Source organism: Thrips palmi, unplaced genomic scaffold (genome assembly GCF_012932325.1).
Source record: "Thrips palmi isolate BJ-2018 unplaced genomic scaffold, TpBJ-2018v1 HiC_scaffold_5, whole genome shotgun sequence".
NCBI classification, from domain to species: domain Eukaryota; kingdom Metazoa; phylum Arthropoda; class Insecta; order Thysanoptera; family Thripidae; genus Thrips; species Thrips palmi.
Genome location: NW_023144632.1, coordinates 5643900 through 5657019, shown reverse-complemented (window position 1 = coordinate 5657019; position 13120 = coordinate 5643900). Strand labels below are relative to the sequence as shown.

The window sequence follows — 13120 nt, the reverse complement described above, 5'->3', positions numbered from 1 at the left end:
TGCTTACGAGGTGCTCTAAACTATGTATCAGAATTGTAGCAAGTGTAAGACTGCGACAGGGAAAATGTGTTCGAGAATGTGCAAGTTTGTGTAGTTATTGCCACTGTACACAGAGGGATTCTGCTTGTTCATGCCTCCTCCCCCTGGCAATTATTTTAAACTGTGACTTTTTCGCAAAATGTTTGAAACTTATTGTATAAGTTTTTTTTCTAATTTCTTTGACAGCTCTGCCTTCGGTTCCCCTCCCTGGGGCGTGTTTGTAGTCCTGAACGGACGTTGCAAAGAGATGAATGTGAGTTTTGAACTTGGGCTGTGATCTTTCAGTTTTGGGAACAAATAAGAAGATAGTTCTTAAACTGCTTGTGATTCCGTGAAAAAAATGTTAATGGTTTTTGAAGCATCTTGTTTTCTGACCAGGATGACTGTGTAAGTCCATGACTGAGTGAGTCTATGACTGCGTGAAACAATGTCTTATTCAAATAAAGAAGTTAGCGGCGAGACAACTCATTTATTCTGGTGGTTACGCTATCACATAAATACACGCCTTCCTACGAATCAAAATACTTTTAATATATCTTACCGATTGGTGCGGAAACACAGTTAGCTTTAACTTTAAGAACTTATTTAAATGTTGTTGAGCATTTCAACGTACTCATAACCCTCAGTCGTGAAAACCTTCTGGACAGATGTTGATATCACTTCGAGCATTCTCCGGCACGCCATTTCCGGAGAGTTGTATTTCCATCCTGTTCACCACACGGAACACTTCCTGAACTTGGCCAGGCTCGCGGTGGGCGGGCACTTGAAGGCCTCGGCGAAGCCTTCCGAGTTCATCATCATCCCGTTCACCCTGGAAGAGAGCGCTCCGATGTGATTGCAATCAAAACTAAAAAAAATCTCATTCAACGAACGTTAATGAAAGCAGATGATACTCGTTTGGTTTTCTTGTACGGTGTAGTATGGGTTCATTCCAAAGATAGTATTTAAAAGCTGAGTCCTTTGTGCGCTGTAGCGGGGAGGGATTGTGAATGTTGCGCCCAGGCCGTCGCGCGCGAAGAGGGGGTGCCATTGTCGAATTCCGCGCAGGCTGCGGCTCGACCACAGACTCACCAGCCCGCCCCGGCAGCCAGCCAGCCCCTATTATATTGTTAGGATACAACTTGGTTTTTGGACTCTCGAGTAAAAGCTAGCTGACACCTTTATGTGTCTTTTAGTTGTAGTTTTAGGTATGTTTTTAAGTAAAGGTATCATCTGCTAAAAAAATGATAAACATTGAACAGCGTCTCGCTTTCCTCACCTTTCACGAAACGGGGTATGCTCGTCGATCTCAACCATGGTGACGTACCACTCGTCGGAAACTTCATAGCAGTAGTTCTGAAAGACACCAAGGGCAATCGTGAATAATGCGGTCCGAATTAGTTTTTCGATCCCCCTCAATGTCCGTCGTCCCACGCGAATCAAGACGAGCGTGACGGGCCGACGGGTGGCAGCAAGGGTCGTAGTATTCATGAGCCTGGCGGCAAAGGCTGCCGGGAACGTCTTTCAGACTCGTGAAGCTAATTCAAGCCCCGCTTATGGATTCACCCCCTCCGCTCCTCTCGTTACGCGGTCTTGAACGACCCCGCGAGCCCGGATCACTCTACCTGTGCGACCCCCACGAAGAAGAGCTGGTGGGGCGACAGGTCCACCTGCGGCAGGCGCATGTCCGGGTGCGACTTGACGACGTTCTTCCACGCGTCGTACGACACCTGCAGCGCGCCGATGTCGGCCAGGTTCTCGTTGCTCGTCACGTTCCAGTCGAACTGGAACCGGAAGCGGACAGGACTCAGAAGGGGGATGTTTCACTCGTGTAAATTTTGTCATCAGAATGTCAGAAACATGTCTGAAATCCTGATCAAAATTCGCGCACCTCTGAAAGCTGAAATTCTGAAAACTTACTCTGATATTGACGGTTTGAGTTCTACAGACTGTTAGGAGATGTTTTCAGATTTCAAAGGTGCTCGAATTTTGATCAGGTTTTCAGACAGGTTTCTGACATTCTGACAAGATTTACACCGGTGATTGTCTGACCTCTCTCCGGTCGGATTTTCGGCTCGGTGATATAAGTGCGAGTAAACGTCCTCGAGGCAGGCTAGAGTCACTTTAGTCGCCCTGCACTCGTGTAAATCTTTTCAGAATGTCAGAAACCTGTCTGAAAACCTGATCAAAATTCGCGCACCTCTGAAAGCTGAAAACACCTCCGGACTTTCTGTAGAACTCAAACCATCAATTTCAGAGTAATTTTTCAGAATTTCAGCGTCCAGAGGTGCGCGAATTTTGATCAGGATTTCAGACGTGTTTCTGACATACTGACAAAATTTACACGAGTGTGTCTCTCTCGCGCACACGAGGCGTAGGCGCTGACTCGCTCTACTCACGTCGACGCTGTGCGAGCGGCCGAACAGGCGCACCGAGTGCGAGAAGGTGGCGGCGTATTGGTTGACGAGGCACTGGATGCGCGCCGTGAGGCGCACGCGCGTGTCTGACGTCATCCAGCCCGAGACCTCGCCGCGCTCGTCGAAGTGCCAGCCGTTGATGTCGAAGCTGTGCATCAGCTCGTGCGCCAGCGTGTTGCCCAGCTGGGAGAGCCACAGGTAGCGCGGCGATACCCCGTACGCGAACAGGTCGGACACCATGGCCAGCGGCACCACTGCAACAACAGAGAGGCGGCCGGAGGCGGCGCGTGGAGCATCGACGAACCTCCGCGGCGGACATACCCCGCGCTGCTGCCGCGCTGGGGCGGTCTGCCTGGGGCTTGGCGGCTTGGCGGCAAAGTGAGGCTCCAGGGGGCCGCCTAGGGGCAGGGCAGGGGTGCAATTAAGTAATTGGTGCTTACCGACGGCGTTTGATGTGGGATCGTAGTACGCGTTGGCCACGAACGGGTACGCCCACCTGGAACAAGGAGACAGATGAATAGGCCTGACAGGGAATGCCATACTGAGAAAACCTTACAAACTATTTTGGGCCTTACAAAGAAAAGTAGTTTGTATAACAAAGTATTTTGAGCATACGTAAGCTTACAAAGAAAATACTTTGTAATCCACGAACTATTTCTTCGTACAACAAAGTATTTTAGTATGTTATATGTATGCTCAAAATACTTCGTAAGGTTTTAAGAGTGCAGAGAGAGAGAGAGAGAGAGAGAGAGAGAGAGAGAGAGAGAGAGAGAGAGAGAGAGAGAGACTCACGAGACGGGCGGCGGCGGGCCGCTGATGCGGGGCATCTCCTTGCGCGCGTCGCGGAACCGGCGGATGACGTTTCCGAAGAAGTCCTGGGGGTCGACCGTCATCTGGAACAAGCGTCGCGTGGGCTCAGCGGCGCCGCCCTGCGTGAGGCTAGGCGAGGCTTGGTGAAGCTGGCGAGGCCGGTTGGCAAGCAGTGCGAAGCAGTGTGCTGTACCTTGGCCAGCGTGGCGTCCACCCAGGTCTCGTTGAAGAACTTGGGCGGGGCCAGGAAGCGGCCCTCGATCTTGGACACCTTCTTGAGGGCCTTCTCCCGGGACTCCTCGTCCAGCCACGGCAGGTGCCCCAGACGCCGCACCGTCGTCTCCTTCAGCAGGTCCAGCAACTTGGAGAGCTGTCAAACGACCCATGAGGGGGGAACAACGTGTTAATGTTCCGAAGGGGCAGGGCTTCGCGTCCCAGCCCCTCTAACTCAACTCGCCACGCAATTTCGTGCCACTCTGCCCATCCTATCTGCAGCCAGAGTGGATCCCTTGTAAAAATGAAAGTACGGATTTGGTACGGATCCAGACCGGGAATGGTACGGGTGCAGTCAGGGCGCGTCTGACGAAGGCTGGGTTTGGTCCGGACAGTGCCCGACCAGGTGCGGCTATCGTCAGGGAGGTGCCCGACTTGGTCTGGCTGTCGTCGGGGTGTGCCCGACCCGGCCCGGCAGTTGTCAGGAGGTGCCCGACCTGGTCTGGCTGTCGTCGGGGTAGTCCCCGACCTAGTCCGGCAGTTGTCAGGAGGTCCCAGACCTAATCCGGCAGTAGTCAGGTCACCATACCTGGTCCGGCTGAAGTCAGGAAGTGCCCGACGAAGTCCGGAAATCGCCGTACTAAATTCGAACTTAGAATCGTCGCCGCGAGATGGCGCTGCACGCGCCGAGCCGCCGCCCGCTCGCGCTGGCGACCTAGGTTAGCGTTGTAACTAGTCTGTAAGCACGTTTTTCTGTGAATCAGCACTTGGTCTGCAAGTGTTCGCTTTCCTGTGAGAAACCACCGGTCCCTTGGCCCGAGCGCCCTCAACCCCGTTAACCCGGGTGGCGACCATGCCAACGGTCACGCGGTCACAGTATACCAAATTGTTCTGTCTTTTTAAACGGAAACAATGTTGTAAACATTGCAGATGAGTTTGAAAAATAAAAGTGTCTAGAAGCATTGGGTCCTCCGAGGCGCACGGTAATCTACACGCATTTACATAACCGTTGTCGAAAACGGCATACCTGTGCGTCTTTTCCTTCTGTAGATACAGACGTAGAGAGCGCGCGCGCGCGGTCCGCGGGGGCTTGAGCCAAGAGGCTCCGCGCACCGCTTCCTCCCCATGTGGCGGAGTGGCGCAGTGGTCTAAGGTGCTGGCATCGAGTCCGGAGGGCGGACGTTCCAATCCAGTCCGCGCATGTTTTTGTGCTTCAGAGCTCCGTGCGATTCCTGCACTTCGGCCTGACTTTTTGGACGATTTCCCGGACTGCGTCTGGAGCAGCTTGCCGGACTCCGAGTCCGGAAAAAGTGCGGCGTATGGTCGTTTTCCGCACCTTTTCCAGACACGAGTCGGGAGTCCGGCAGGTCCGGGAACAGTCTGGAATCGATCCGGATTGTCGGACTAAACCCAGTCTGGAGCCGGACTTTCATTTTTACAAGGGTGGCATCCGGGGCGGTGAGCGGCCCGGGGCTGTGGTGGAGCGTTCGCTGCATGCACTTACGTTGTCCCTGAGCGCGGCCAGCTCCTCCTTGGACCACAGCCGGGCGTACATGGCGCCCACGGCCTTGGGGAACACCTGCATGGTGACGCGCGTGCACTTGATGGCCCAGTCCGGCGTGTCCGTCACGTCCACCAGCTCCAGCAGCGAGTCCGTGGCGAAGATCATCAGCAGCCCGTTGTGCACCACGCTGCAACACCGTGCAACACGCAACAGGCTCATCTCCCTGCCGCGCACGCGACGCTGAGAGGGCCGTGGCCAGCGCCGCCGGCAGTCGGAAGCCGGAACAAGTCGCGAACAAGAAGCGGATCGAGTTTTCTGCTTTCTTTGTCAGCGAGGGCTGAGTTCGTTTCGTTACCCCTCCTGTTCCGCCACCAGTCGGATTACAAGGGGGCCTAGTGGAGGCTAAGTGGATTCGGCGCGCCTAGTTGGCATGGCCTAGTTGGCGTGGTAACTAGTTAGTAACGACGCGCCTCCTCACCTGGGCTGGAAGCGCGGCAGCAGGCGGCCCAGCTCGGCGAAGTACGACGGCGGCAGCACGTACACGGTCATGTCGTCCGGGATGTCGCTCACGTTGAACACCTCCTGGAAGATGGACGTCCAGTCCAGCTGCGGGGAACGACACCAAAGTCAGCCAGTCACACTCTGGACAAATACTGCCAATTTCTTACGAAATAAGAGGGCGCCAAGGTCTCGGACATTTAGATTGCACTTTGGCCAATGTTGTATTAAACTTTACTTCTGTTCTCTGCAGTCTCCTCAACACCATTGCGAGCCCCCCCCCCCTACCCATTTCTAAAAACAGAACGGCGCGCGCCGTCTCGGCCAATGATAATACACTTACGAAGTCGAACTTTTCCCGCATCTGCGCCAGGGTGAAGCTCATCTCGATGAAGGACGGCAGGTCCTTCATGGTGTACAGCAAGTTCTTCTCGCGCGGGATGGCCTGGAATCGAGGAAAGTTTAGGCGGGGCGGTGGGGGGCGGGGTGGGGTGGGGTCAAGCGGATTAGTCGAAAGCACGTCAGTTTGTCCGGCAGCCTGACGGCGCGGCAGCCGGGGCCGCGGCCGGCCGGGTGTGCCGGAGACAGCGGCCCCCACCTTGGCCAGGGAAGACACGAAGAGGAGGACGGACTGGGCCATCTCGCGGCGCTCCTTCCGCGACAGGTTGGCGGGCAGGAAGTTGCTCAGCAGGCGGTCCACGCGGTACAGGCGTTTTTCATGAAGTCGCTCCTGCCGGACCAGAGAGAAAGAGCGTTAAACTCGCATTACCGGCCAATATGACGACACACACTTTTTTGTAATTCCGAGTCTCGCTCCCCTCTGGCAATTTTAAGGGCGCGCAGCATAACTCACTGTGGAGGCCCAGCGGGGTGCGCTCATGTTTAAGTTGAAAATTTATCGTGCAGCAGCAACGAGGTGCCGCGAACAACTTGTACTTAACGGTGGCGGCAACACTCTTGGAAACACGCCGCGGCCGCTTGGCCAGCGCGGCCGGCGCGTGGGCTGGGGGCCGCTAGAGATCGCGCCAGAGCGCCCATTCCGGGCTGCGGTGCGTGCGGGTGCGAGAGAGAAAGAGCAGCGCAGCACTGGCACTGTTTGCGGGATCAGTCAGAGAGCGCCCGCCAAGTCGAGGGTAGGCCGCGCCGCAGCACGCCGGGGCGCGGCGGGCCTGTCTACCCCGGACTTGGCGGGCGCTAGCGCGCCGGGGGCTCTGCAGAGACGAGGGCGAGACAGAGACCTTGACGTAGGCGAAGGCGAAGTCCTCGCTGCTGCTGCGGCTGGCGCTGCTGGTGCCGTTGGCGGCTTGGTTGATGCTCCGCACGCCGTCCCGCCGGTGACGGACCCGCCCGAGGTCCGCGAAGTAGTCGGGCTGCAACAGTCATTAGTGGCGCATTAGCCGAGGCTCGGGGCTCGGCAAAGCGGGGACCCGCAAGGACCCGCAAGGACCCGCCGCCGCGGCTTGGCTTTTAGCTGGCGTCGTTACTCTAATGAATCTCCTCGGCACAAATTGAAAGAAGGCGCTGCTCGCTTGGCCCTGAAGACCGTGGTGGCCGTGGTGGCACTGGCGGCCCTGGTGACCCTGGTGGCGCTGGTGACCCTGGAGGCGCTGGAGGCCATGGTGGCCCTGAAGGCCGTGGTGGCCGTGGTGGCCCTAGTGGCGCTGGAGGCCGTGGTGGCCGTGGTGGACTTGGTGGCCCTGAAGGCCGGTGGCCCTAACATTGGTCACCGCGGGCCCGCGGGGTGTGCATCTGCAGCGTGTATCGGCACTGTAATTCCCCGGCCCACCAGGCCCCACCAGGCCCCACGCAGCCAGCCCGCCGGCCCTGGCCCCGTTGTTGGAGGAAACACTGTCCCTTTGGAGGGTCGCACCATAAGTCCGAAACTGCCCGCACTAAATAACGATTCCGGTTTTGCTTCTTTATTTTTCTTTCTGAGGGATGGCCGCGCGGTAGAGTGGGGTGGTTTGGGGGAGAGGGAGGCATAAAGCCACCTGTGCCCGCATCATCCTGTAGCCACTTAAGCTTGTCCTAAATCCGGGGTGGGGCGGGGCGGTGGGGCGGTGGGGTGGCCGCCGTGCCAAACCAAACCAGCGCGGCGAGTTTCACCAACTTTGCGCTGCTGCTCCCTGAACAGCCTGAACCGCCCCCGCGTCCGGAACGCGATGCGGGGCGTCGTGGCGTGGCGTGGCGTGGCGTTGCGCGGCCTGTGTGGTGGCGTCGATGGCGATGTATCGCCTTTTCCCTCGCGGGCCGACGAGGCGGCCGAGGCGGCCGAGGCGAGACGCCACTCGTTACGTATTCACCAGCGCGGCCGGTCCAGCGGCGTCACACAGTAACGCAGCGGGGCGACGGACGAGGTGGCTTGTTTACTGACGGGGCGGTGAGGGGAGGGGTGCGAGGGGGCGTGGGGAAAAGGCTGCCCGGGAAGCGGCGAGATTGAGGTTGAAGATGGAGGGCCGGATTGGACGGGCTGGGGCGCGACGGGGTGGCGGTATGGAGTAGGCTTTACTCGCCCCCGTCCACTTTGGCCTCAGCTGACCGCCCCGCCCCGCCCCGCCCCGTCTCGCCCCGCCCTGCTATCGCTGTGGGCATAACTCAAGCGCCTGGACACGTCAGTCCCCCCCGCGGCCCGCGCTGCACCCAGCCTGCCCGGCGCGCCTGCCCACACGCCTGCAGCACTCGACGAGCTAGTGTCTCCGCATACAACGGGCCGGTGCCCGGCGGTGCCAGCGCCGTGTGTGCAGAGCAGTGCAGAGCACCCCTTCCCCTGAGCCTCTTTCACGCGCTGCGCAGTGCAGTCACAGTGTGGTCCAAGCTACTTCAAGTCAAGTGGCGACCGAGCGAGAAGTTGTGAAGGTAGATTTCCAGGGTAGATATGAGACCATAAACAAGCAGCTCTAACCTTGGAGCTGCTGAGCCGCCGAGCCGTGGCCGGGCCCGAAAACAGCCCTGGGCTTCTGTGCAGGGGCCCGGCTGCGCGCACTGGCGGTGTTTCGCACGGGAACGGGGTGAATTCGGAAAAGGCTCCTTGTAGCGGAAGTCATTTGTGCGCGTCTGTGGAGAGGCCAGTATCACAGCTATGTCAGTTGCGACTCCCCGCACTCTCAAGAATGCAATTTGTTATTGTTTTCAAAAAGTTGTCATAATAATAACATAATATTTTGGAGCATTTTTTGACGCAGAATTTTCCCAGGGAAAAGTTTATTATTGGGGCACTGATTCATTTCTGTCCTTTCCCCCGAATCCCTGCCATTGAATGTTCCGGTACAACATGGAGCCAGGTCCCGAAAAACAGCGGCAGCAGGTTGAGTCCACCGACACCAAAATATACAAACAAAACCCTGGATGCTGAAGTTTTTCTTTTCAAGAGAATTGTAGAGAAGACTGACAGAACATAGATATAACCAAACTCGAGAGAAAAGTCGTACTTTATTTCAGAATGATGAGTGTAGGCACATCGGACGGCGCTACGCTAACGAGGGCGGTGGGGTGGGCAGCGCTTTTTAAAAACGGTCGACGCGTATAGGAAACCGAAGCGGAGCCGTTGGTTTAATAAACGCTTTCCTGTTGGCAAGCCGACGTGCTCGAAGGCCCAGTCACTGCTGTAGAGACTGCCCGGCCCCGGCCCGCCCCGGCCTGCCCCCGGACGGGTGAGGGAGGGCGGCAGGTGCAGGTAGGTGCGCACCACGCCGCGTAGGATGCAGCTGCGGAGATGGGGAGCGGCAGCGCAGTGCGCAAAATGGCTTCCGGGAATCACCTCTAGATTGGCTTCATCACGAGGACCGGCAGCACATCAGGAAGCAAGGGGGAGAGGTGGACCCCCCCCCTCCCCTCCCCCCACATACATACACAAACACACAGCCACACTCCCACGCGCGCGCACGCACACACACACACACACACAACCACACAGACACGGATAGACGGGCACACATACAAACACAGTGGGACAAACGGATATACGGACGGACGGGCAGAGCAAAAAGACGTTCCGCGGCATTACAGGCTGCAGCGGGGCAGGGGGAGGGGGAGGGGGAGAGGGAGAGAGGTGCACGGCCGGATCCGAGCCAGCCCGAGCAAGCCTCTTCCGCCAGCAGGATGCAGGCCGGCCGCAGCCAGAAGCTCGGCAAGCTCGGCAAGGCCTCGTCGGGAAGCTGGTTGGCCAATGCGGGCTGGCGGACTTCAGCCAAAGGCACGGCACGGCACGGCACGGCGGGCAGGACACGCACGGCAGGCCGGGCGGCCGGGCCACCACAAGGAATCTGAGGAGACGAAAACCAGTAGGGCTATTCCGCCACTCGACTTCCAGTGGCACACCGGAGGTTGCACTCTCAGCAAGTTACTGACTTTTTTGCTCATTTTGTCAGTACCTATGCAAGTCATTTGTGCAACCATAAAACGTACTTTTTCTTTTTTAAAGTACTTACGAAACATTAAATGAGGTACTGACACTGTGTGCGTCACTGTGTGTGTCACTGTGTGTGTCACTGTGTGTCACTGTGTGCGTCACTGTGTGTGTCACTGTGCGTGTCACCGTGCGTGTCACTGTGTGTGTCACTGTGTGTGTCACTGTGCGTGTCACTGTGCGTGTCACGTGTCACTGTGCGTGTCACTGTGTGTGTCACTGTGTGTTTCACTGTGCGTGTCACTGTGCGTGTCACTGTGCGTGTCACTGTGTGGTGTCACTGTGTGTGTCACTGTGTGTGTCACTGTGTGTGTCACTGTGCGTGTCACTGTGTGTGTCACTGTGTGTGTCACTGTGCGTGTCACTGTGTGTGTCACTGTGTGTGTCACTGTGTGTGTCACTGTGTGTGTCACTGTGTGTGTCACTGTGCGTGTCACTGTGCGTGTCACTGTGTGTGTCACTGTGCCAGCGAACCGGGTCGATGTCACGGACTGAGTTGACCGACCGCCGCCCCCGCCTTGGATCACGCAGACGCACCGCGAGGCTTCATTTGGCCTCATCGGTATGCGCGGCCCGGGAAGGGGCGGGTGGGGCGGCGCGGCGTGGGGTGCGGCGGGGCGGGGCGCATCTCAGTCAGTCTTCACCTGCTCCCCACGTCTTGGGTCGCGGTGCTTTTGTCCCGTTCGTGCTCGCGCAAAAGGAGCACGCAAACCTACGAGGGTCGAGTTTTGTGTCTCAGCTGCAATCATTCTAATATTTTATATTCATATTTTTATGCCGAGGTTCGTCCTCCTTTTGCGTTTTTACTTAATTGCTTCACCCCCGGTTTCTTTGATTTGTTGAAAAGACCAGGAGGCAGGGGGCTGCCCCAGCCTCCTCCACCGGAAGGTGCGAGTGAGACAGTCTGACCAACGCGCGGTCAGGCGAGAAAGGTGCAGAAAAAAAGAGAAGTCAGCAAAAAGGAGGAATTGACTGAATTGTATGAAGAAACCCATCATCCAATTGAGCCTGGGGCTTGAGCTCTCATCCTGGAGGAGCCATTCCCGTTACATGCAACTAAGTTTGCTCGCGTAGCTATGTGGATAAACACATATTTCCACAGCAACTCGAGACGATTTGGTTCCACATTTTTTTACGTGAGTGTATAAACTTTAGCATGGACTGAACAACAACAAAAATGGCAGGAAGACGTTTTACTCATCCCGCGGTGGCGGTGCGTCTAACTCACTGGTCCCCACGAGCTGATCCTTGGCGCACTGCGGGTGGGCTCACCGCTGGCCGTGCCCGGCCGTGCCGCGCTAAGCCTCCACCTGGCTTTCGGCCTCGTGCTCCTGTCGCCAATTAATGCGACCAAGCCGCTTAGCCGGCAAACAGACGCTGCTGTGTCGTTTGGCTCCGCCCCTCCCTTGAGAAGACAAACAGACCACCCCTCCCGCAGGCCCCTTCCACCATAGCGGCCCACACACACTCTACTCTCTCTCTCTCTCTCTCTCTCTCTCTCTCTCTCCCTCTCTCTCCCTCTCTCTCTCTCTCTCTCTCTCTCTCTCTCTCTCACTCTCTCTCACTCTCTGCTCCATCTCTCTCTTTCTCTCACACCACACGCGCACCAGCGAGCAGCTTACATTCGCACTGCCCCGCGGCACACGTGCGTCGCTCGGCTCCTTGTGTTCCACGTCCGAAACCCTTCGAGACCCTCTCTGCCCCCCCCCCCCCAGTCATCTCCGTCGTCCCCGTCATCCCCATCGTCCCCGTCGCCTCCATCGTCCCCGTCGTCCCCGTCATGCCCACCCTCCTCGTCTTCCTGGTGGCCTTACCCGTGGCGGCGGCAGCAGCGTCCGCAGGCGGGGCATGCCGGGCGAGGCGGGCATGAGCGCGTCCATGCTCTCGCTGTAGAAGTTGGGGTGCGTGGGCATCCAGGGCAGCTTGGGCGTGTCCAGGTAGATGGCGAAGCGCGACTTGTTCTGCAGGTCCTGGTCGGCGGACAGGCGGAACAGGGGCCCGCCGTTGAGGGTGGCGATGCTGGCCAGCAGCTTGTTGATGTCCGGCGTGGCGTTCATGGGCTGGAAGCCGCCCAGCTCGTCCAGCAGATTGAGCACTGCAAAAGCAATCGTCTTGTTAGGCGGCCTGGAAAATCGGTACGGCGCGGCCGTGTGGCGTGGTCGCGTGGCCGGCTGGGCTAATCCTATATAAAATCTCCCGGTCACGTGGGAGGAGGGGAGAGGGGGGAACTGTGAGCAGGGTGGAACAGACACTACTCTAATTTGATGAAAACCAATACACCGTGAGCCCGGCGGCACGCGCGTCGAGTTTAAATTACTCCCGACGCAGGTTGGGAAGTTGAACAGGAAAAATGGGAAATTCATTCAATGCGAGGTCGCTGAAGCGTGTTGTGGTTGGTTAGTCTGGACGCCGCGAATAAAGTTTGGACACGAGAGGAGCTGTACACGCGCTAGCCCCCCCCCCCCTCTCTCTCTCTCTCTCTCACACACACACACACACACGCTCAAAGCGCGCTGCTCGCCATCGACTGCATTATCACGGGCTGCATCGCGGGGTCGCGGGATGTGGCCGTGGCCGAGGCCGTGGCGTTGACTGTGACGGAGGAAATTGGAGAAATGCGGCGCGGGTGGGCGGCACGCAAGCGGGCCGGGCCGTGTGTAACGTGTCCCTGTGACCCACTTCCAGCCCACTGCCAGCCCACTTGAGGGCTCGCGTGGGGCCCGCCGCGCTGCCACCCGCTGGGATGAATGGGTGAGAAAAACAGGCCAAGGGGTCCGACTCGACGAGTGCGTCGGCGTCGTCAGCGTCACCGACGCCCGGTTTTTTGCGCGCGGCTGGGCGGCAGCGTGGCGGGGCTGAGTGCCAGTGTACCAGCGTGTCAGTGTGCCAGTGTACCAGCGTGTCAGTGTGCCAGTGTACCAGCATGTCAGTGTGCCAGCGTGCCAGTGTACCAGCGTGTCAGTGTGCCAGCGTGCCAGTGTGCCAGTGTGCCAGCGTGCCAGTGTACCAGCGTGTCAGTGTGCCAGCGTGCCAGTGTACCAGTGTGCCAGCGAGCCAGTGTACCAGCGTGCCAGCGTGCCAGTGTACCAGCGTGCCAGCGTGCCAGTGTACCAGTGTGCCAGCGAGCCAGTGTACCAGCGTGCCAGCGTGCCAGTGTACCAGCGTGCCAGCGTGCCAGTGTACCAGTGTGCCAGCGAGCCAGTGTACCAGCGTGTCAGTGTGCCAGCGTGCCAGTGTACCAGCGTGTCAGTGTGC

The 13120-nt window shown here is 57.9% G+C and overlaps 1 protein-coding gene across 1 annotated transcript; it reads right to left on the bottom strand.

Annotated features, from left to right (window-relative positions):
* Positions 1-488: 488 nt before the first annotated feature.
* On the bottom strand, positions 489-12246 carry LOC117650946 (neprilysin-3-like). The gene is made up of 13 exons (XM_034394603.1): positions 11680-12246; positions 6699-6830; positions 6059-6190; positions 5804-5905; positions 5441-5568; positions 4963-5149; positions 3439-3615; positions 3228-3328; positions 2876-2931; positions 2418-2689; positions 1644-1802; positions 1298-1374; positions 489-850 (listed from the first exon to the last, which is right to left on the bottom strand). Exons 1-13 carry the CDS (start codon positions 12226-12228, stop codon positions 751-753), a joined length of 2172 nt encoding a protein of 723 aa, XP_034250494.1. The 5' UTR covers positions 12229-12246; the 3' UTR covers positions 489-750.
* Positions 12247-13120: the final 874 nt, after the last annotated feature.